Here is a 23621-nt window from a genome sequence, read left to right as displayed (position 1 = left end):
TGTAGGCATAACAGTCTCTCTTTGTCTTTCACCATAATGCCTATGTAAACTCTAGTACCTTTTCTTCTCTAGTTCTGTCATTGTCAGGAAGATTAAACACATTAACATTAAACAAACATGTTATTCTCTGTTGCAGGGAGTAATTATGTATCTGAGGCCATCTCATTGAGTGAGTGAGTGAGTGAGAGAGAGAGAGAGAGAGAGAGAGAGAGAGAGAGAGAGAGAGAGAGAGAGAGAGAGAGAGAGAGAGAGAGAGAGAGAGAGAGAGAGAGAGAGAGAGAGAGAGAGAGAGAGAGAGAGAGAGAGAGAGAGAGAGAGAGAGAGAGAGAGAGAGAGAGAGAGAGAGAGAGAGAGAGAGAGAGAGAGAGAGAGAGAGAGAGAGAGAGAGAGAGAGAGAGAGAGACTTGCCATTTGGGATAGGCGTGATTGACACAAACATTTTTAACAATTAGCCAGGGCGGCTGCCCAGGACCATTTCACCACGGGAGTGGATGAAACGCCCAGTTCACAGCCAAAGGTTATGGAGTATTTATAATTGACTGTCCATTCGTCCTTCCCTATAACACTCTGTTTAAAAGGTATTCTGGGCTGGCACCAAAGAGCTGGCCTTTTTAGAGGAAGAGAGTGGTTAAATTCAGATAGATAGAGAGGGAGAGAGAGAGAGAGAAACAGGCCACATTGGTCTTCTGTGTGGTAGTGGAGATCTTGGTGAGCAGTATGGGAGGGAATGAAGATCAGAAGTGTATGATCTTATTGGATTTTTTCAATGTACGGTCGGTGATGTTTAAGATGAGGGAAGACGATTTTTTAAAAATGAGTATGGCCTTATTTCTATTACAGCATATTGGATGACTGTCATTCATATTCCATTCACCCAGCTCAATGTAACATCGATAGGTTTAGGCTACTACATGATACTAGAATTTTCCATAAACCCATCATGAGGTTGCTACAACCTAGCCTATGAATGAAAGTTTATAATGTATACTGAACAAAAAATATATATATACAGTACCAGCCAAAGGTTTGGACGCACGTACTCATTCAAGTGTTTTTCTTTATTTGTACTATTTTCTACATTGTAGAATAATAGTGAAGACATCAAAACTATGAAATAACACATATGGAATCATGAAGTAACCCAAAAAGTGTTAAACAAATCAAAATATATTTTATATTTGAGATTCTGCAAAGTAGCTACCCTTTGCCTTGATGACAGCTTTGCACACTCTTGGCATTCTCTCAACCAGCTTCATGAGGTAGCCACCTGGAATGCATTTCAATTAACAGGTGTGCCTTGTTAAAAGTTAATTTGTGGAATTTATTTCCTTCTTAATGCGTTTGAGCCAATCAGTTGTGTTGTGACAAGGTAGGGGTGGTATACAGAAGATAGCCCTATTTGGTAAAAGACCAAGTCCATATTATGTCAAGAACAGCTCAAATAAGCAAAGAGAAATGACAGTCCATCATTACTTTAAGACATGAAGGTCAGTCAATCCGGAAAATTTCAAGAACTTTGAACGTTTCTTCAAGTGCAGTCGCTAAAACCATCATGGGTCTCCCAGTCGTGGTCGGCTGCGACACAGCCTGGGATCGAACCCGGGACTGTAATGACGCCTCTAGCACTGCAATGCAGTGCCTTAGACCACTGTGCCACTCGGATGGCCACTGAACAAAAATATTAACGTAACATGTAAAGTGTTGGTCCCAATGTTCATGAGCTGAAATAAAAGATCCCATACGTTTTCCATACGCACAATAACCTTATTTCAAATTTGTTTATGTCCCTGTTAGTGAGCATTTCTTCTTTGCCAAGATAATTCATCCAACTGTGTGGCATATCAAAAAGCTGATTAAACTGCATGATCATTACACAGGTGTACTTTGTGCTGGGGACAATAAAAGGCCACTCTAAAATGTGCAGCTTTGTCACACAACACAATGCCACAGATGTCTCAAGTTTTGAGGGTGCTTGTAATTGGCATGCTGACTGCAGGATTGTCCACCAGAGCTGTTGCCAGAGAATTGAATGTTCGTCATGTGGGCGAGCGGTTTGCTGATGTCAACATTGTGAACAGAGTGCCCCATGGTGGTGGTGGGGTTATCATATGGGCAGGCATAAGCTACGGACAATGAACACAATTGCATTTTATCGATGGCAATTTGAATGCGAGATCCTGAGGCCCATTGTTGTGCCATTCTTCCGCCGCCATCACCTCATGTTTCAGCATGATAATGCAAATGTTGCAAGGATCTGTACACAATTCCTGGAAGCTGAAAATGTCCCAGTTATTCCATGGCCTGCATACTCACCAGACATATCACCCATTGAGCATGTTTGGGATGCTCTGGAGCGACGTGTACGACAGCGTGTTCCAGTTCTCGCCAATATCCAGCAACTTCGCACAGCCGTTGAAGAGGAGTGGGACAACATTTCACAAGCCACAATCAACAGCCTGATCAACTCTATGCAAAGGAGATGTGTATTGCTGCATGAGGCAAAGGGTGGTGACACCAGATCCTGACTGGTTTTCTGATCCACACCCCTACTTTTTTTGTAGGTATCTGTGACCAACGGAGGCATATCTGTATTCCCAGTCATGTGAGATACATAGATTATGGCCTAATGAATTTATTTAAATTGACTGATTTCCTTATATGAACTGTAACTCAGTAAAATCTTTGAAATTGTTGCATGTTGCGTTTATATTTTTGTTCAGTATAGATGCACAGGTCGAGAGAAACATGTGAGTAATCAAGGGGTAACTGATTAATTGAATAACATGCAACACCATTGAATGTGACGGGTGTCAGTAAACGTCGGCAAAAATACGTAATTACATTGTTGCCAGCAGCACAGTTACAGTCAACGCTCTAGATAACATGAAAGCAGCCTAACCAGCTCTGCTAGGGTGAATAAAATGGTCAGAGTGAGTTGTTCTCTCATTTGTGTCTGGAAGTAGTTAGCAAGCTAGCCAACTTCAGTCAGTTAACTTGGGTCCTTGACTGCTGTTGTGAGGTCAGAATGCTAGCTCGGATCAACCCTATTCCTTGGCCAGAGCATCCAGTGTGTGCTCTGAATGGTCCGGGAGCAAAACGCTCTGAATTTACGAATGGACAATCTGACAACGCCAGAGCGCACTCAAGGTGCAATCACACCTAAGGTGACAGACAGTGACACATTCAATACCACCTTGCACACTCTTGCCTGCATCTAGCGTATCTAAGGTGTAGTCATTAGTCCAACAGTTGCAAACAAGAGTTTCTATTGGACAAATTCCGGTATGTTTATCCCCGTTTCGTTCCATTTGCTTCCGTTTAAGAAACGTTTTTAAACAGAATTGGTGGAATGAATACACCCCTGATCACACTCAAACACAGTTCACTTTCAAAGCAGCCACATACAAACAACAGGAACATTTTGTTTGTTGTGTAATTCCTTCTCGCATCTATGTGCTCTCCTCCTATCACCTTTTCCCTTCCCTTGTGGACTTCAGTGCACAAAAACATCAGCTGTCTGAAGGCGAAAAAACCTTTCCAAGCCTACATCGTTGTCACCATATTAGCATATTAGTAATGTCATAGTCAACATAGCTACTAGAACTAATGCATTAGTAAACCCATTACAGTATACAGTCAAGCAAGCAGTTTAGCAGTTACACCGGCGGGCCCCCGGTGGCAATACATTAATAAAACCAAAAGCTTACCTTGACTTGAAAGTGTTGGATAGCCATAGCCAGCTAGTTAACATAGAATCCCTGTCTGTTTGAGCCGGGTGTTTGAATAGGCTAAACTAGCTAGCTGCATTCGCTAGCTAAGTGAAAGTGAAAAAAATGCAGCTAAATATAGCTATCTCTTTCTCTCTCAATATCTCTTGCCTCTCCTTCATTTTGTTTATTAATTTGTTCAAAACTATTTACCATTTGTCTTTCTCTCTCTTTGAGTCAACTACTCAGCGCATTTTATGCACTGCAGTGCTAGCTATCTGTAGCTTATGCTTTCAGTACTAGATTAATTCTCTGATCCTTTGATTGGGTGAACAACATGTCAGTTCATGCTGCAAGAGCTCTGATAGGTTGGAGGACGTCCTCCGGAAGTTGTCATAATTACTGTGTAAGTCTACGGAAGGCGTTGAGAACCATGAGCCTCCTAGGTTTTGTATTGAAGTCAATGTACCCAGAGGAGGATGGAAACCAGCTATCCTCCGGCTACACCATGGTGCAACCCTACAGAGTGCTGTTGAGGCTACTATAGACCTTCATTGCAAAATAGTGTGTTTTAATCAATTATTTGGTGATGTGAATATATTCAGTATATATATTTTTATGAAATTCACTGAGGATGATGGTCCTCCCCTTCCTCCCCTGAGGAGCCTCCACTGTACAGTATAGATATGTATTTACACTACAGGGAATAGGAGGGGCTTTCATGGAAATGTGGGAGAAATCATAAAGAGAGGAAGACCAGGATTAGAGATATGAGAGAGGTAGTCAATGTGTAAAACAATAAGATACATAGACTATTGATGTTAAAGGAAATGTTTCAGCTGTTTCTTGATAACACAGTTTTCCCATTTATACCAGTACTGTATGTGTACAAATGAGTTAATTTAGCCATGATATTTAATGATGTTGATTCTCGATGCCATTGCAGCTCTTCCAAAATATTAGTATTAAAGTAGTTTATTTTTGCTGCAGTTCACTGTGACTTATAAATAAGTATAATTTGAAACCCATACCCTGGTGTCAGTGATGAAAATATTGCTTAACATGAGGCTGAGTTTGCAAAGAGAAAAAAATATCAAGAAGGAATAGAAATGATGAATTCTGCCAGAGGTGTCAATACACATTTATTGCGTCATGCATTTTCCATCTCTCACTTATTGTTTGCTGATACAGCATCTCATGTGACCAAAACACTGTCCTTCATTTTCAAGTCCCCTCAGGCATATGTAGCTACAGTATACATACATACAGTGGGGAGAACAAGTATTTGATACACTGCCGATTTTGCAGGTTTTCCTACTTACAAAGCATGTAGAGGTCTGTCATTTTTATCATAGGTACACTTCAACTGTGAGAGACGGAATCTAAAACAAAAATCCAGATAATCACATTGTATGATTTTTAAGTAATTAATGTGCATTTTATTGCATGACATAAGTATTTGATACATCAGAAAAGCAGAACTTAATATTTGGTACAGAAACCTTTGTTTGCAATTACAGAGATCATATGTTTCCTGTTGGTGTTGACCAGGTTTGCACACACTGCAGCAGGGATTTTGGCCCACTCCTCCATACAGACCTTCTCCAGATCCTTCAGGTTTCGGGGCTGTCGCTGGGCAATACGGACTTTCAGCTCCCTCCAAAGATTTTCTATTGGGTTCAGGTCTGGAGACTGGCTAGGTCACTCCAGGACCTTGAGATGCTTCTTACGGAGCCACTCCTTAGTTGCCCTGGCTGTGTGTTTCGAGTCGTTGTCATGCTGGAAAACCCAGCCACGACCCATCTTCAATGCTCTTACTGAGGGAAGGAGGTTGTTGGCCAAGATCTCGCGATACATGGCCCCATCCATCCTCCCCTCAATATGGTGCAGTCGTCCTGTCCCCTTTGCAGAAAAGCATCCCCAAAGAATGATGTTTCCACCTCCATGCTTCACGGTTGGGATGGTGTTCTTGGGATTGTGCTCATCCTTCTTCTTCCTCCAAACACGGCGAGTGGAGTTTAGACCAAAAAGCTCTATTTTTGTCTCATCAGACCACATGACCTTCTCCCCTTCCTCCTCTGGATCATCCAGATGGTCATTGGCAAACTTCAGACGGGCCTGGACATGCACTGGCTTGAGCAGGGGGACCTTGCATGCGCTGCAGGATTTTAATCCATGACGGCGTAGTGTGTTACTAATGGTTTTCTTTGAGACTGTGGTCCCAGCTCTCTTCAGGTCATTGACCAGGTCCTGCCGTGTAGTTCTGGGCTGATCCCTCACCTTCCTCATGATCATTGATGTCCCACGAGGTGAGATCTTGCATGGAGCCCCAGAACGAGGGTGATTGACCGTCATCTTGAACTTCTTCCATTTTCTAATAATTGCGCCAGCAGTTGTTGCCTTCTCACCAAGCTGCTTGCCTATTGTCCTTTAGCCCATCCCAGCCTTGTGCAGGTCTACAATTTTATCCCTGATGTCCTTACACAGCTCTCTGGTCTTGGCCATTGTGGAGAGGTTGGAGTCTGTTTGATTGAGTCAATCAATCAATTTTCAATCAATTTTATTTTATATAGCCCTTCTTACATCAGCTAATATCTCGAAGTGCTGTACAGAAACCCAGCCTAAAACCCCAAACAGCTAGTAATGCAGGTGTAGAAGCACGGTGGCTAGGAAAAACTCCCTAGAAAGGCCAAAACCTAGGAAGAAACCTAGAGAGGAACCAGGCTATGAGGGGTGGCCAGTCCTCTTCTGGCTGTGCCGGGTGGAGATTATAACAGAACCATGCCAAGATGTTCAAAAATGTTCATAAGTGACAAGCATGGTCAAATAATAATCAGGAATAAATCTCAGTTGGCTTTTCATAGCCGATCATTAAGAGTTGAAAACAGCAGGTCTGGGACAGGTAGGGGTTCCATAACCGCAGGCAGAACAGTTGAAACTGGAATAGCAGCAAGGCCAGGCGGACTGGGGACAGCAAGGAGTCACCACGGCCGGTAGTCCCGACGTATGGTCCTAGGGCTCAGGTCTCTCAGTTGGCTTTTCATAGCCGATCATTAAGAGTTGAAAACAGCAGGTCTGGGACAGGTAGGGGTTTCGTAACCGCAGGCAGAACAGTTGAAACTGGAATAGCAGCAAGGCCAGGCGGACTGGGGACAGCAAGGTGTCAGCATGCCCGGTAGTCCTGACGTATGGTCCTAGGGCTCAGGTTCTCAGAGAGAAAGAGAGAACGAGAGAATTAGAGAGAGCATACTTAAATTCACACAGGACACTGGATAAGACAGGAGAAGTACTCCAGGTATAACCAACTAACCCCAGCCCCCCCGACACATAAACTACTGCAGCATAAATACTGGAGGCTGAGACAGGAGCGGTCCGGAGACACTGTGGCCCCATCCGAAGAAACCCCCGGACAGGGCCAAACAGGAAGGATATAACCCCACCCACTCTGCCAAAGCACAGCCCCCGCACCACCAGAAGGATATCCTCAACCACCAACTTACAATCCTGAGACAAGGCCGAGTATAGCCCACAGAGGTCTCCACCACAGCACAAACCAAGGGGGGGCGCCAACCCAGAGTGTGTGGACAGGTGACTTTTATACAGGTAACGAGTTCAAACAGGTGCAGTTAATACAGGTAATGAGTGGAGAACAGGAGGGCTTCTTAAAGAAAAACTAACAGGTCTGTGAGAGCCAGAATTCTTACTGGTTGGTAGGTGATCAAATACTTATGTCATGCAATAAAATGCAAATGAATTACTTAAAAATCATACAATGTGATTTTCTGGATTTTTGTTTTAGATTCCGTCTCTCACAGTTGAAGTGTACCTATGATAAAAATTACAGACCACTACATGCTTTGTAAGTAGGAAAACCTGCAAAATCGGCAGTGTATCAAATACTTGTTCTCCCCACTGTATATACATACATAACATATCTATCTAGGGGTCAGGGTGACACTGCACATGATGGTATCTTCTAGAAAGGGTTTGTAATGTGTTTTTATCTCAACTCATCTGTGAGTGATCACACCACGGCCCTTCTCCTGTGATATTCAAGCATTTTTCACATGTATTTGACAAAAGAAAAGTTATAATAATTAGTTTCCTGAAAGCCCATCTACTGTATCCACACGGGCTCTGGTTCATCTCTGGCATATGGTCATTATCTCGCTTCTGTTTGATGGCGAATTAACTTCATTAAAACTCCAGAAACATCAACACAAAATAGAAGAAAGGGGGATCGATCGCTCAACTCAGTTGGGTCCTCTCCTACCCAAAAGATAGGATACACTCCTGCCTCTTCACTTTCAGGGTTTGTTGTTTGGCTGGATATTTTCAGGTACTTAAGGGTAGACAAAGGAACCCACACAGGACATGGTCTTCATTTCAGCTAAACCTAGGGTATGGCAAAGTTACATAATTTCTACACAATTTTTTTACTCTAAAATGCAATTTGGAGAACAGCAAAAACAAGCAAAATTTACTCCAGCCATTATCACCTTGTTGCCGTAGCTTCATTCACCTCAGTCAATAGAGGATTTAACATTCTACTAACACACCCAGTCAGCACTCGGTAGGCCGGCGTCCCTCCAGAGTGGTCGAGTGCCGTGCGACAGCTTTTTTGCCTATCGCCTCATTCACTGGGCACCCGCGATAGGCTGCTTTGTCAAGTGGCAGCCGTGCTCCTGCCGTTCACGTGCCGTTTTCCTACACAGCCCACCCACCCCTCACCCGCCCTTCTCTCGACCGGAGACACTACAGCTGCCAGTCGGAGGCAAGATGCTTTTTCAGGGACTAGCCAGTGGCGTGCCTACTCCCTTTCGACACTTATTTGTATACATTGTTAGGGCGGAGACATGAGCATCTTGCCATTATATACAGATCTCTGCTCTCCATAAAGCCAGCCAGCCATACAAACAGCCTTCCCTCCCACTCCCCAGTGGTGGAGAAGTACCCAATTGTCATACTTGAGTAAAAGTAAAGATAAATAGAAAATTACTCAAGTAAAAGTGAAAGTCACCCAGTAAAATAGTACTTGATTAAAAGTCTAAAAGTATTTGGTTTTAAATATACTAAAGTATAAAAGTAAATGTAATTGCTAAAATATACTTAAGTATCAAAAGTAAATAATTTCACATTCCTTAGATTAAGCAAACCAGACAGCACAATTTTCTTGTTTTATTATTTTACAGATAGTAAAGTACAGATACCCCAGAAAACGACTTAAGTAGTACTTTAAAGTATTTTTACTTAAGTACTTTACACCACTGCCGCTCCCAGGTGTCTGCATCGTCCTTAAAGTCAGCCCTTTAATCCCGCTAAACTGTATTTGCCCTTTAATCGGGATTGGAATGATTTTAGTAGCCTATTTAAAATTGTTGGTGTTGAGCTAGGGTATGGTGACTGCCATACCCTGGCATACCCAATTGACACCTCTGCCCTTAACTAAGACAGCCTTATTTTCTATAGGTGAACATATTGTAGTGAGGTTGTGTCTTGAAACTTCCGCCATTTCTGCAGTTTAAAAAAAACAGACAAAGATTGGTACATTATTGAACCTGGGTAATGCCAAAGCTTTCAAGTAAAACACTCACTGCTTTGAAGTGTTGTGTTCAGATGCGGTGGCTAGTTTGTGGCAACTGTGCCTCAAACAACAATTGTTTGTTCCTTTTACAACTAAATGCTCATTTTATGCCTGGGAGACCAACTCTCTGCCAAATGGATTGTTAGAGGATAGTTTACTTTATAAAAAACACAACTCATTATGCAGTGGTGGTGGTGGTACATAGTTGTTAGCTACACATTTCAAGATGTTCTCACACTACACACACACACACACACAAGAAAAACAAAATAGTACCAGATAGGGGTTCTTTGGCTTGTAACCATAGCGGAACCCTTTTTGGTGCTTTTTGGTGCTAGAGATCCTGGTTCGAATCCAGGCTCTGTCGCAGCCGGCCGCGACCGGGAGACTAATGGGCGGCGCACAATTGGCCCAGCGTCGTCCAGGGTAGGGGAGGGAATGGCCGGCAGGGATGTAGCTCAGTTGATAGAGCATGGCGTTTGCAACGCCAGGGTTGTGGGTTTGATTCCCACGGGGGGCCAGTATAGAAAAATATATACAAAAATATGTATTCACTAACTGTAAGTCGCTCTGGATAAGAGCGTCTGCTAAATGACGTAAATGTAAATGTATATAGAACCCTATTTTGAAGGTTCAATAAAGAACCATGCTCATAAGGTTCTAAATGGAAACTGAATGGTGCTATAAATGGGTTGGTTGTTCTGCAAGAAAACCTACGCGTGCGCAACCACGGGGTAAAACAGACGGGGTTGGCTTAGATTGTTGACAACATGTAAACTATATTTAATCTCCAATGTTTATTGAAAACATAAATACATTGACATGAAATCAGTCAAAACACCTCAAAACAAGACATGGTATCAAGAACAAGATGAAACTAGCTGAAACGAGTCATTTACGATTCCCCACATGGCAGTTTCTTGTCATTGTTGGTAGCTATCTGGACATCCAGAATCACAACAACACGCAGATGTCTGCCCCATTGAAGCGTGCGCGTCGTTTTCGTGACGTTGTCAGCTAACCCATCCCATCTATAAAGAACTCTTTCCTAAGGTTCTATAAATAACCATTAAAAAAGGTTCTATATAGCACCAAAACAGGTTTCAACCTTTTTTTGGGCTATAGAGAACTCTTTTTATGGTTCTTTATAGAACCTTTACATCTGAAATGGTCTTTGTAGATTATTTTGAAGAACCATACAGGGTTTTTTATTCCGGTCAGCCATTTTACATAGTTAAAATTCCATAGGTGTTATTATTCTGTCAGTGAACCGTTCTCAATTGACACAAAGCCGTATGTGAGTCTTTCACAAGACACCATCACCCGCCATAGTATGATGTGTAATTGCATAACACAAAACATTAGATAAACTGGAATGACACTCTCACTCACGGTTGCACAAAAAGAGCTGTGGTGCGTAAACCATGCCCCAAAATATTATAATGAGCCGCCTCCCCTAAATTTTAATTGTCACTAAAAGAGCAAGGAACCCTTTTGTGAACTGTAAAGAACCATTGAAGAGCTCAAAGGTTTCTTGGTCATTATGTTTCCACATAAAACCATCACCCTTACATTTAAGTCATTTAGCAGACGCTCTTATCCAGAGCGACTTGCAGTTAGTGAACACATTTTTTATTTTATTTTATACTGGCCCCCTGTGGGAAACGAACCCACAACCCTGGCGTTGCAAACGCCATGCTCTATCAACTGAGCTACATCCCTGCCGGCTATTCCCTCCCCTACCCTGGACGACTTGTGTGCCGCCCCATGGGTCTCCCGGTCGCGGCCGGCTGCGACAGAGCCTGGATTTGAACCAGGATCTCTAGTGGCACAGTATGCACTGCGATGCAGTGCCTTAGACCACTGCACCACTCAGGAGTTACCCTTCCCAAAGAACCCTTGATGAACCATCATTTTTTAGTGTGTAACTACAGTTCATGCTGACCACATAATTAAATAGTGTCATATCTCTATGATGTTGACGGTGCCATCACAATGCAGTAGAAACTGGGAAGTATGTACAAAATCATTATATCCGAAGAGGAGAGGGGATCTCTCTCCAGTGGTGTTTGCTTTACTTTGCTTTCCTCCATATCCCCACATCCATAGCAAAGAGAGAGTCATCTTGAAAAGGTCAGCCCTGTCCTTATGAACCCACATTAAGCCTCAGCCATCTGTGGTCACCAGCCATTCCAGTTCCATCCGCGGCTAGCTAAATCACCCTCATGCCCACGTCCATCAGGCAGCAAATGACAAAGCAGCTGACCATATGTGGGCCCACTGAAACAAACAGACCATTTCAAAAAGAATAGGACTGATTTGAGCCACTACATTAGGGAATTTGACCATTAGGGTACTGCGTCACGGTTTGAAGGCAGACATGAAGACTCATGGGAGAAGATGGAGATAGATGATGAGAAATATGTACATTTGTGTGAGATATCAGTACAACAGGAGACCTGGCCTGTGTCGTATATCAAATATCGACTACAGATATTCTGTATCTCTCATGTGGATTTCTTCATCTCCTTTCCGCTCCTCTACTGGCTCATCTCCCCATTACATGAATATAGTCCTTTAACTGAGAATATGTGGGAGGAAAGATCTGTTTTTCATCAATAGGCACAGTGTAAAGGTAACAATGGGTAGACCATTTCAATACATACATTATTTAGAGGGCCTGAATCAATCTGCTGGGGCTTAATGGACTGAGAGGTATTTACTCTATGCTTCATTAGAGTAGGTTTTACCTCACTACCTCATCACTAGTCATGGGAGTGAGGACACAGAGAAGAATAGGAACTACAGTTATATAGAGCTTTCTTAAAATACAATTTGGGATCTCTTTTAATGCTCCATTCATTCAATGGTTTAAGTTTACAATCTGGCTATCCCAGTTGTATAAGTTATTATTGAAGTAAATAAGTATAAATAGATCAAGAGTTTATTTCTAAAACGCTATATCCACAAATGTTTCACATTTGTGTTTTTTCATCAGAAATTATTGCTTATGGGTACCTTCATGTGTATGTAAAACATTACTGTTCTCAGATCTTTAATTCGTAGATTAAAAAAAAAAAAACGTGTTTTTTTGCAAAACGCTATATAGGCCTATCCATTGTTTAGGTGGAAAGGAATGTTTGTATCCTGTATATTTGACTGTGATATGTGATTGTCTCACCTAGCTATTTTAAGAGTAATGCATTTACTGTAAATTGCTCTAGATAAGAGCATCTGCTAAATTACTAAATTACTAAAATGTCAAATGTAAATGTTTTACATACAGATCTCATATTACTCTATTTAATTATTTGTTTTAAAACATTTTGTGTCTGTCACGGTTTCGGCCGAGGCTGCCTCTCTTCCTTGCTCGGGCAGGCTTCGGCGGTCGTCGTCTCCGGAGTACTAGCTGCCACCGTTGTATGTTTCGATGTTCGTTTGGTTTGGTCTAGATGTGGTACACCTGTTATCGTTTAGCGTTCATTTGTTGTCCTATAAGTTCTCGTTGTGTTTGTCATGTGTTGTGTGTGATTGCGCTTCTGTTGGTTGTCTGTGCTTCGTTGTTTTCCTCCTCTGTTTGGGAGGGTTCTCGCACATGTTAGTGCGCATTTTATTTTACGCCTGTGTGCGTACTTTCTCGCCTCCGGGCTTTTTGGCTCATGTTATGAGTGATTGTTCACTAAAGTCTTTTGGACTAAGTTTCTGCGTCCTGCGCCTGATTCCTGCACCACACCCACCTACAGCACCTGCTGACAGTGTCTGTGCGCACATATAATTGGACTGGGTTTCTATTGTTTTATAAGGTATGGTGCTGTACCAGAAATCTGCCACTAAATGTTTAAACAGGTCACGTTTTGAAAAGCACAATTATTCCCTAACAATAGCCCATGCAGCTTATTTTCAAGTATTTGAAATCCCTGAATGCCTTTTGGAGATTGACAAGGTTATGTGGGTCTCAATACATACTGTAGCACTCGACAGCCAGAGAGAGAGTTTTTCCCATTCAGGGCCAGAGGGAGTAGCAATTAGGCAGAACTTGTCAGCCACTTATTATCCACATGAGTCATAAACTTCATTAAAGGCCTCTTTCAAGTGTGACTGCACTTGCACCTATCTTTAAACACACATTGACGATGCAATTAAGATCCTTTAAGACGTATTGTTAATTTCATAACCCTCTGTTTTCAGAGTGAAGCTAATTAACCATCCAACTCTGTCTGAAGTCGCCAAAATTACTTAAATAAACTTTGAAAGCACAGACTTGAAATTGGATCATCCTTCTCATTATAGATTTTATTTTTTATTTGTTAGTTTAATTGGGGGGGTTTGATGGTGTTAGATGTGTTTGACAAGATGGAAATGATTTTGACAGCTAATCTATTGTAACAAAAAATAAAACACTTTGGTACTGAGGAACGCACTGGTATGCCAGACAAACTCACTAAAATTAAGGGGACTGCTGATGAGAAGGCAGGGGATTGAATTGCTTTGCACGTTTTGACAGTAGAGTTGAAAGCGCTGCATCACATCACAGAGACATCCTGATTTGAACTATGCATTTTGGGTATGAGAGAGAGAGAGAGACCTTCAGCTCATTCTGCTTTGAAACATCACTCATCTCATAGGACAGCCCGTTGGGAGGGGTGGGATAGACAAACTGTCTTTGCATTGCAACACATTATGATGATGCTGCCTGGTCATTCTTAACAGCTTAGAGACAATGGTCTGACTAGTTCTGAATGTGTTAACCACGGTGTGTAACATGGATGTGTGTAACATGTACCGTGTAACATGGATGTGTGTAACATGTAGCGTGTAACATGGATGTGTGTAACATGTAGCGTGTAACATGGATGCTGACAAAAACACCAGTTAGGTGTACACTACCAGTTGAGGGGTGTAGGCCTAATGAATTGTGCTCAAACCAAGGTTTAGCACTCATAGTTTTTTAGTATGGCCCTGTCTGTCTGTTATAGAGGAAATGTTAAGTATTCTACTATTCCAGCTTTGAGGGAAAGATTTTATGCTATCATGCCTTTTTTTGTTCTTGGTATCCGCATACTGAATCAATTGATGTATATGTGATTACATCAGTGGAGTGATTACATCAGTGCTTTGAATGCTATAGGTGTCCACACTGCACGGTGGGAGTTCTCAAATTGAATTAATCTTTAAAGTCACAAAAAAACTAAAAAGGAATATTTATTTCACTTTATAAAGCCAAACAGCTTTATGGGAGAATATATCACTTTGTGGTCAGGATTTCCTGCTATGTCTTTGAAATGGGCAAATCCTTCAGATATTATTTTAAAAGGAAGAGATCTCTCCTGGGAGCAGAGACTCTAGAAGATTTTAATTAAGAACAGAGACAGAGACACAAATTCCTAAGACACAACTAAGCACAAACATATAGCTCACAAATGCAAGTATGTCTTTCTTATTTTTAATTGTGAATATTTCCGTTCTGTGTTGTAGTGTTAATCTCTGTAAGGGCTCCGGCGATAAAACTGTTGAGGGATTCACCTGGCTTTGTTTAAAAGGGATAACATATCCCAATCCCTTTAATCCTCCCTCATCCATTGGTTGCTTCGCTCTAACTTGACACACAATTGGTCCCAGAATTGCAGCAGAAATGGAAATGGGTCAGGAGACACTGGTGGCTTAGGGCAGTCAGTGTGTCTCCCTCCCAACTATGGGTCAGGAGACACTGGTGGCTTAGGGCAGTCAGCGTGTCTCCCCACCAACTATGGGTCAGGAGACACTGGTGGCTTAGGGCAGTCAGTGTGTCTCCCTCCCAACTATGGGTCAGGAGACACTGGTGGCTTAGGGCAGTCAGTGTGTCTCCCCACCAACTATGGGTCAGGAGACACTGGTGGCTTAGGGCAGTCAGTCTGTCTCCCTCCCAACTATGGGTCAGGAGACACTGGTGGCTTAGGGCAGTCAGTCTGTCTCCCTCCCAACTATGGGTCAGGAGACACTGGTGGCTTAGGGCAGTCAGTGTGTCTCCCTCCCAACTATGGGTCAGGAGACACTGGTGGCTTAGGGCAGTCAGTGTGTCTCCCTCCCAACTATGGGTCAGGAGACACTGGTGGCTTAGGGCAGTCAGCGTGTCTCCCCACCAACTATGGGTCAGGAGACACTGGTGGCTTAGGGCAGTCAGTGTGTCTCCCTCCCAACTATGGGTCAGGAGACACTGGTGGCTTAGGGCAATCAGTGTGTCTCCCTCCCAACTATGGGTCAGGAGACACTGGTGGCTTAGGGCAGTCAGTGTGTCTCCCCACCAACTATGGGTCAGGAGACACTGGTGGCTTAGGGCAGTCAGTCTGTCTCCCTCCCAACTATGGGTCAGGAGACACTGGTGGCTTAGGGCAGTCAGTGTGTCTCCCTCCCAACTATGGGTCAGGAGACACTGGTGGCTTAGGGCAGTCAGTGTGTCTCCCTCCCAACTATGGGTCAGGAGACACTGGTGGCTTAGGGCAGTCAGTGTGTCTCCCTCCCAACTATGGGTCAGGAGACACTGGTGGCTTAGGGCAGTCAGTGTGTCTCCCCCCCAACTATGGGTCAGGAGACACTGGTGGCTTAGGGCAGTCAGCGTGTCTCCCCACCAACTATGGGTCAGGAGACACTGGTGGCTTAGGGCAGTCAGTGTGTCTCCCCCCCAACTATGGGTCAGGAGACACTGGTGGCTTAGGGCAGTCAGTGTGTCTCCCCCCCAACTATGGGTCAGGAGACACTGGTGGCTCGTGGCTAGTCCCCTTGTGTCTATATGGTAGAGCATGGCGTTTGTAATGCCAGGGTTAGTGTGTTCATTTCTGCATAAGTCGCTTTGGATAAAAGCATCTGCTAAATGGCATATATTATTATATTATTATTAGTATATAGAAGTAAAACTGAGTTAAAGCTAGAATAATTGGTTTCATTTATTTGAAAGGTCACAAGAATATTCAAAAGATTGTAGGCATTGTAGCTAGTACTGTATATCACAAGGCAAAAAGGGTTTAGGAGCCGCTGTCTTTGAGAAGCTTGACTGTTACCAGACCTTTGATTATGCTAATTGGATACATTTGCTGTATGTGAGAGTGGGGAGAGCTGAATAGATTTTTGAATGTATCAAGTGCTATAACTCAGAAATGTCAATTATGTGCTTTGTGTGATTGTCAATGGGAGAAGGCCATTAGCTAAGCCTAAAGTATAGATTTTCATAATCGTATGGCTTATGGCAAACCTCCCTTTATGTACACATACATACTGTATATGAAGTATGTATACATGATTACTATTCTCAAAAGGTGTGCAATTTGCAGAACAGGGTCATTTTACAGTACATTTAGAGTTGACTGTCAGTGAAGTAGTTATGGAAAATGTATGTTTTTCTTTTGGCAAATGCCCTCCAGTCCCCACTGCTCTCTGAATAACAGACATACACAACATGGAGTTTATAGTAATCAGAGGTCCGCTGGGGTCATGCCTGGGTCCATTGGCCTTAGCTCAGCCATCCATGCTTACAATATGACCAATAAATATTGGAGCTAAACTCTCTGTGACCCTCCAGGCAGCTCCTACAGTTACTGGAAGGGACCGACACGGCTCGGCACAGTAGTTACACTGTAAACCCCAATGCATTTTTACTCAAATACTTCTACTAAGTCAATGAAAAATCATTATTATTAAAAATGTTTGTGGTACTGACTCAAATCGAAATGTCACATCAAAACAAATTTTTCAACATCACTTTGCAAGCCAACATAATGTGACTTGCAGGTAGGGTTATAAAATCCCAGTTGGGAGATTCCTGGAAATCTGGGAATTTTGCAACCCTACTTGCAGGCCTGATGTGGCCTTTAAATCACAAGTTTCAGGCCACTGAATTAAGGTAAAGCTGGGCCTCAAAATAAGGCCTTATAAGATATGTAATGTTTTGTCAAATTAGACAGCTGCCAAGCAAGATGAGGCAGAAAATGAAGTCAGCAGGACCTCAGGCAACATTCTGATGATCTCCGACTAAGTCCCAGTGCTGAATGTTCCAACCTTGTCTCCTCTCCTTGTCTCCTTTCCTTTCATTGTATCCTTACTTCATGACTTCTGGTAGATTAGAGGGATTAGATGTCAATGTTACTTTCGCTACAGACTCTGAGTAGCAGTGTTCATGAAATAAAGTACATTGGGAAAGAAAGTTTGAAGAACACTAATGTAAGAGATCCTCTGAGTAACAGAACCTTATGTAGACCTTAGATTCTCCTATATGCTGGGTTAGTAGTGATACTGTGGAATGGTGCTGTTTCCAATTCTGTTTACTGCTGTTAATAGTTTTTATGTTTTTTACAGTTTCCTGCATCCCTCTAGGGCTTAGCTCACCGAAATGGTCCTGCGCCAATTAACTAACGCCCCACATTGGCAATTATATTAGCAATTAAATTACCTCTACATCAAAGTAAACAGTCTCCTATGTTAGGTGATGCCTCTTAATGATCTCTCTCCTGCTTTTAAAGAGGCATTTATGCAAAGCAGACTTCACTATATATTCAGATGAAACCATAGTAAGATACTCAAAGATGCTTATTTCCTAATCTATTCAGAGGTGAAAAGGTAATGTGTGTGTATGATACTTCTGTGTTGGTCACCAACTTGCTCTGATGCATAGCTGTTGACTCCTATGATGCCATATGAATCAACAACCATATATCAGGGCAAGACACCAACTGTACTTAATATCTTTGAGATAAATGTTATTTTACTGTGGTAGTGAGAAACTTGATTACTGCTGGTACAAAACACTTTTTAACGTGACTTGACAGGCCAGATGATGCACATACAGATCAATTATTGGCTATTTGAGGAGATCAGGCGCAAGCTGTGCTGGCGAGGCCCTCTCAGCATGGCATAAATGGGTTTTCCAAGTAGCCCTGGTCCAATCATCACATCATCATTATGCCTTTTGTGTCCAGCGAAAAAAGGCATTAAATCTGATTTGTTTTGCTAATGCCCTGGCTGAGACCTCCAAAGACATGAGAGAGTGGCAGCAGCGTCATAAGAGTTCCTGGAACAGACGTGACATACATGAGAAGCCAGCAGTCTGCTCCTTCCTCTGCCTGGTACTGGCCTGCTGCACGCCACCTGTTCTCGCTCTGATTGACTAACACTCTCTCTATCTCTTATGCTGCAAAGGTCACATTATCACTGATGATTTTGTGTGTTTTAAAAAGGGAACTGACCTGACTCTCCTCAGACTTCATGTTCTGTGATGTCTGTTATCTATTTAATCAATTTTTCCCAAACCTACCCTGTCATAGAGGATTTGTCTAGTCTGATCTGATTAGGCTTTTTCAATGTCATTTAGACTGATTACAAGAATAGACAGAAAGGACAATTTTAGATAAACACACACTGTTAAAACCACACGTCCCAAATGGACGCATACTGACACAACACACACACCATCATGAACAATACACACACGCACACTCACAGACACACACTTTTTCACTGATTATTTGTTGCTGCTACTCTGTTCCTTATTGTACTCTTATTTTTATCTATCCTGATGCCTAGTCACTTTACCCTGCCTTCATGTACAGTACATATATACCTCAAATATCTCGTACCTCTGCACATTGATCTGGTACTGGTACTCCCTGTATAGGCTATAGCTTCATTCTTGTGTATTTAATTGTATTCCTCTTGTGTTACTATTTTATTTTTTTACTCTGCATCGTTGGGAAGGGCTCGTAAGCAAGCATTTCACGGTAAATTCTACACCATTTGTATTCGGCGCATGTGACAAATAAAATTGGATTTGATTTGATACACCCACTCTGACACACTTGATTCTCCCGTAAGTAAACAAGCATTACCTGTGCAGATCCATCTCTGCAATCACCCAATGCTATCCTACGCAGTTTAAAATTACACATTGAAAATGTACTGACTGTAACAGAGGCCTAGCTAGGAGTTTCTTGTTGAAGCTGATAGGCAAGAGGGTGATGATTTCTGTGCTGACTAAAGATACAGCGTTTATCTGGCAAATCCCTGCTATGATCCAGCTATTACTCTGGTGTGCACATTGACTGAGAATGGAGGAGGAGGGGTAGAGAATATAATGACAAACAACACCACTCATTACCAGATATAGTTCAGGCTGTTTGAGATAAAACATCAAAGTTAATGGTGGAGAGTGGATTGAAATTGTGCAGCTAATTGAAGTCCCTGTGTTCTACTTCCGCTAGCTATCTGTTTTATCAACTTTCTGATATACGACTACCCACTGCATGTCCAAACATGTAATATTACACTCTATTTGAGCAGTGGTAGTCAAACATACTCTGCTTTATCTCAGTGTGGTTCTTCTTCTCTCTCGTCACTAAGAGAGTACAGGAAGTCTATACTGCCTGATGCCTTTCACAAGACTGGCTCCAGATTGCAGTTAGTTAGTTATCGTGTGTCTGACACTGGAAATCATGGCTGAAAGATATTGATCTTCAATTTACTTTTAGTGCAAGGAAGGGTGTATTCTAGTAACCAAGCACTGTAATCACACACACAACCCTTGTTTTTTATCCATTCTGAACAGCATAGAGTATATACAAGTTTATACAACGGGGGGTTCTAATCCTGAATGCTGATTAGTTGAAACCGCATTCCAGCAAGTTCTATTCCACAAGTTACCACCGACTAAATTTATGACGTTAAAATGCCTATTTACTCTTCGAAACGAAGTGCAGCTAGTTTGCAGTCATTCCCGCTTCAGTTTGAAGTGATTGTGTTAGCTGTGTTGTTGGCGAGCTCCTCTGAACACCAGTGTCCTGACGAGTGAACACATTTCCTATGCCAGGCGAAATCGCACCTCATTAGCTCATTGTTATGGATGTATCCAAATAAATGTCACTAGAAAACAGCTTAAACAAATGCAAATGCAGCTACTTTGCTGTTATTCTGGCTGCACTTTTTGACGTGACTGTAAATTAGCCATAGTTGGCTAGCTAGCAAGCAAGGGATAAGAATGTTGCCAGCCAGTATAGCAATGGAACATTTAGAACGAATGACTGGGTCGCATCCATAGATATAGAACAAAAAGACAACGACTGGTAGCGTCTCTGGCAATCGAACCGATAGAACGAACGACCAGCCGGCTTGGGTAGCAACCCTAGATTTGTGTCGGGACTATATCTTGTGGAAGGATGAAATAGAATGAATAAATTAATAAAAATAAAGTTTTTAATGAAAATATGTCAATCATTATTTGAATATGTTGGTAACCTGTTGTATAAAAGTGATAAAGGAAGAGAAGTGTATTAGTGTATTACCACTGCATGTTCATCAGTTAAGCGCTTGTGATTTAGTAGAGACAGCATTGAAGATGAGTCTGTGTTTATTTGATTAAGTCTTTGTTTGTTATTTGAAACCTAACCATTGATCAGTAAAATAATAAGTCATCTATTAGTGAATGCAATGTCATCCACAGATGCACAATGAAAGCAAGTAGTTTGAATGTTGTAGCCATGAAGGTGCTATTGGTCAAGTTATGGTAATAGCGCTGATTGATTTCTTAGTCCAGGGTCACTCCACACTTCACTGCTGTTTGCAGCCAATCTGGGTCATTATGGAGGTTGGTTGAGTCAAATGCAACCATTGAGGGTGTGAGATGGAGGAGGGCAAATGGCTTCATAGCTAGGGAATGGATCAGAAGACAAATGTATTCATGCTATGAATGCCTTTATTAACGTTCAATTAAACACTCACTCACATAAACACATCTGAGTGTTACTGTACATGTACATTTGGGTAACAGTGACTTGATTAATATTTGATGTATTTAATTTCCATGAACATGGCACACCGTACCATATGGCTTGGTGCCTTAGCGGCTCCAACATCTTTCCTCAATGAATTTCACAGACCCACTGATCAGCAATCATTTATTTGGTTTATTTGAATACTTGATTTGACTTCTCATTTTGTTAGCACTCAGCACAGCATACTCTATTAGTATAGTGCTTGTAATACAATCGCTCAAATACCTCTGCGTTATGTGCGGTGAAGTACAAGAAGTTCCAACATAAGCTGCCACAAACTGCTAGGGAAAAGATGGAGGAGTATATGCTCTGCATAGCAGCAGTCGTTTTGGGATCATACACTTAAAATGGGATGTTTTCCAATACAAGCATTGTTTTTTGTGTCAGTGGAAGGCCCAAGTGAATGCAATGGGTTACAGTTATGCAGCCCTGTCCATCAAAAAGGGTGGAGAACAAACTTTTGACGCAATGTATCCTGACTAGGGATCCATCAATCAATTGAATCTGAGCAATGACATTTCTCCTACTGACTCAATTCCCTCTGCTCTGCCTCATCCCCACACTCACTCAGTGGACCAACATGCGTCATTGCATGCAGTTTGGTATGAAACCCCCTTATGTTTGACATAAAGTAGGAGCACAGTGGAAGTCCATGCTAACACAACATATAAAACATTAGTGGTACACCTACAGTAAGTAACGATCATGTAAAGTTTCCTTACTACCCCCTCCAAAACAATGGTGATGTCAATGCTAGTCTAAATTTAGTTTTTTACCTTAGGGAGGTGACTCATCAGTATGTAATTCAAAAACGTATTTGTATTTTGGTACTCTAAATTCGATTGGTGGAGCTCCTGGTTTCTTCAGGGCATTTTTCTGCGGCATGCGGGCAGTTATCTGTGTCCTCTTCTGCTGAGCACGAGGTAACTGTTGGGTTCAGTGGAATGTTAATGGTTTGGAACATCTGTTCTGGATTGTGAAGATTGTCATTAAGAGACTCAGAGTGCTGGTGGCTCTGCAGTTTAAAAGACAGAAGGACTACATTACCATATGATGTCCTCTCTGTCTTTCTGCTCTGCTGTTGGAAATGTTCTCATTTAAGTTCTCTCTCTCTCTACTTGTGACTTTCCTTTTTGTGCTGTAATTTTGTGTCTGGGCAAGTGTTAGCATTAGGTTGGAATTGTTTTCCAATAACCTGGAAGAATTCATTCTCGTAGTCATTGCTGATGATTCTGCCACTATTTTCCTTCCTTGAGTATTGAGTCGGTCACAGTTGAGTGTCACTGCATTTTTCAGGCCCGTAGTCAGTCAATACTTTCTGCAGTGATGGACGTTTTTCTCCAGGATGACATGCATTTACCACCTATTTTTATGTATTACCCCTTATGCACACACAGACATTATTCAGCCACAATCCAGTGTCAGGGTTACTGTGTGTCACAGGAAACTCTCTAGGGACACTCATATTTATGGGCCATTCCCATACAGACCCATTTATCAGGCCTGTTTTCACCCACTTCAGCAGAAAATAATGGCCTGTGGAACCTAATTGCTGCATCAAGCAAACACCCTCCTTCGTAAAAAGATAAACAAGGAGGCAGCTATAACAGCTAGCAGGAAGTCCTGCAGATACAAATGTTTTCTCTGTCTGAACTATTAAACGGTCCTCTAGACTAGGCTTGACTCTGTCTTCTCTCTGCTGTCTCCTCTCTGCTGTCTCCTCTCTGCTGTCTCCTCTCTGCTGTCTTCTCTCTGCTGTCTCCTCTCTGCTGTCTCCTCTCTGCCGTCTCCTCTCTGCTGTCTTCCCTCTGCTGTCTCCTCTCTGCTGTCTCCTCTTTGCTGTCTCCTCTCTGCTGTCTCCTCTCTGCTGTCTCCTCTCTGCTGTCTCCTCTCTGCTGTCTTCCCTCTGCTGTCTCCTCTCTGCTGTCTCCTCTCTGCTGTCTCCTCTCTGCTGTCTCCTCTCTGCTGTCTTCCCTCTGCTGTCTCCTCTCTGCTGTCTCCTCTCTGCTGTCTCCTCTCTGCTGTCTCCTCTCTGCTGTCTTCCCTCTGCTGTCTCCTCTCTGCTGTCTCCTCTGTGCTGTCTCCTCTCTAGGTGTGGCAGTGTGGGGGGAGCATGGAGGTGCTGCCTTGCGCCAGAGTGGCGCACATCGAGCGGACAAAGAAGCCGTACAACAATGACATTGACTACTACGCCAAGAGGAACGCCCTGCGGGCCGCCGAGGTCTGGATGGACGAGTACAAGTCCCATGTGTACATGGCCTGGAACATCCCCATGAATGTGAGCGTAGCCATAGTCTGTCAGCGCCGGAAACATACGGCCAAGGTCAAGGCTAGTGTGATGATAGAAATAGAATGACATTCTATGACAATACAGGGCTTATTTCTATTGATGGTAGAAATAGAATGACATTCTATGACAAGACAGGACTTATTTCTATTGATGGTAGAAATAGAATGACATTCTATGATAAGACAGGGCTTATTTCCATGAGTGTAATAGAGGTGGTTTGGTGAATCAAGCTCGTGAATAACCTTGCCTAA

General features: G+C 42.5%; 1 protein-coding gene across 1 annotated transcript in view; it reads left to right on the top strand.

Moving 5' to 3' along the window:
* Positions 1-23621, top strand: part of LOC121585001 (polypeptide N-acetylgalactosaminyltransferase 9-like) — an 88327-nt gene that overhangs the window by 43086 nt on the left and 21620 nt on the right. The window contains exon 7 of the mRNA XM_041901299.2: positions 23173-23358. Coding sequence (XP_041757233.1) covers positions 23173-23358 — 186 coding nt within the window. The remainder of the gene's footprint in view (positions 1-23172; positions 23359-23621) is intronic.

The sequence above is a fragment of the Coregonus clupeaformis genome, chromosome 16 (genome assembly GCF_020615455.1).
Source record: "Coregonus clupeaformis isolate EN_2021a chromosome 16, ASM2061545v1, whole genome shotgun sequence".
Classification (NCBI taxonomy): domain Eukaryota; kingdom Metazoa; phylum Chordata; class Actinopteri; order Salmoniformes; family Salmonidae; genus Coregonus; species Coregonus clupeaformis.
The sequence above is the reverse complement of the archived record's forward strand: the minus strand, read 5'-3'. Positions and strand labels throughout refer to the sequence as shown.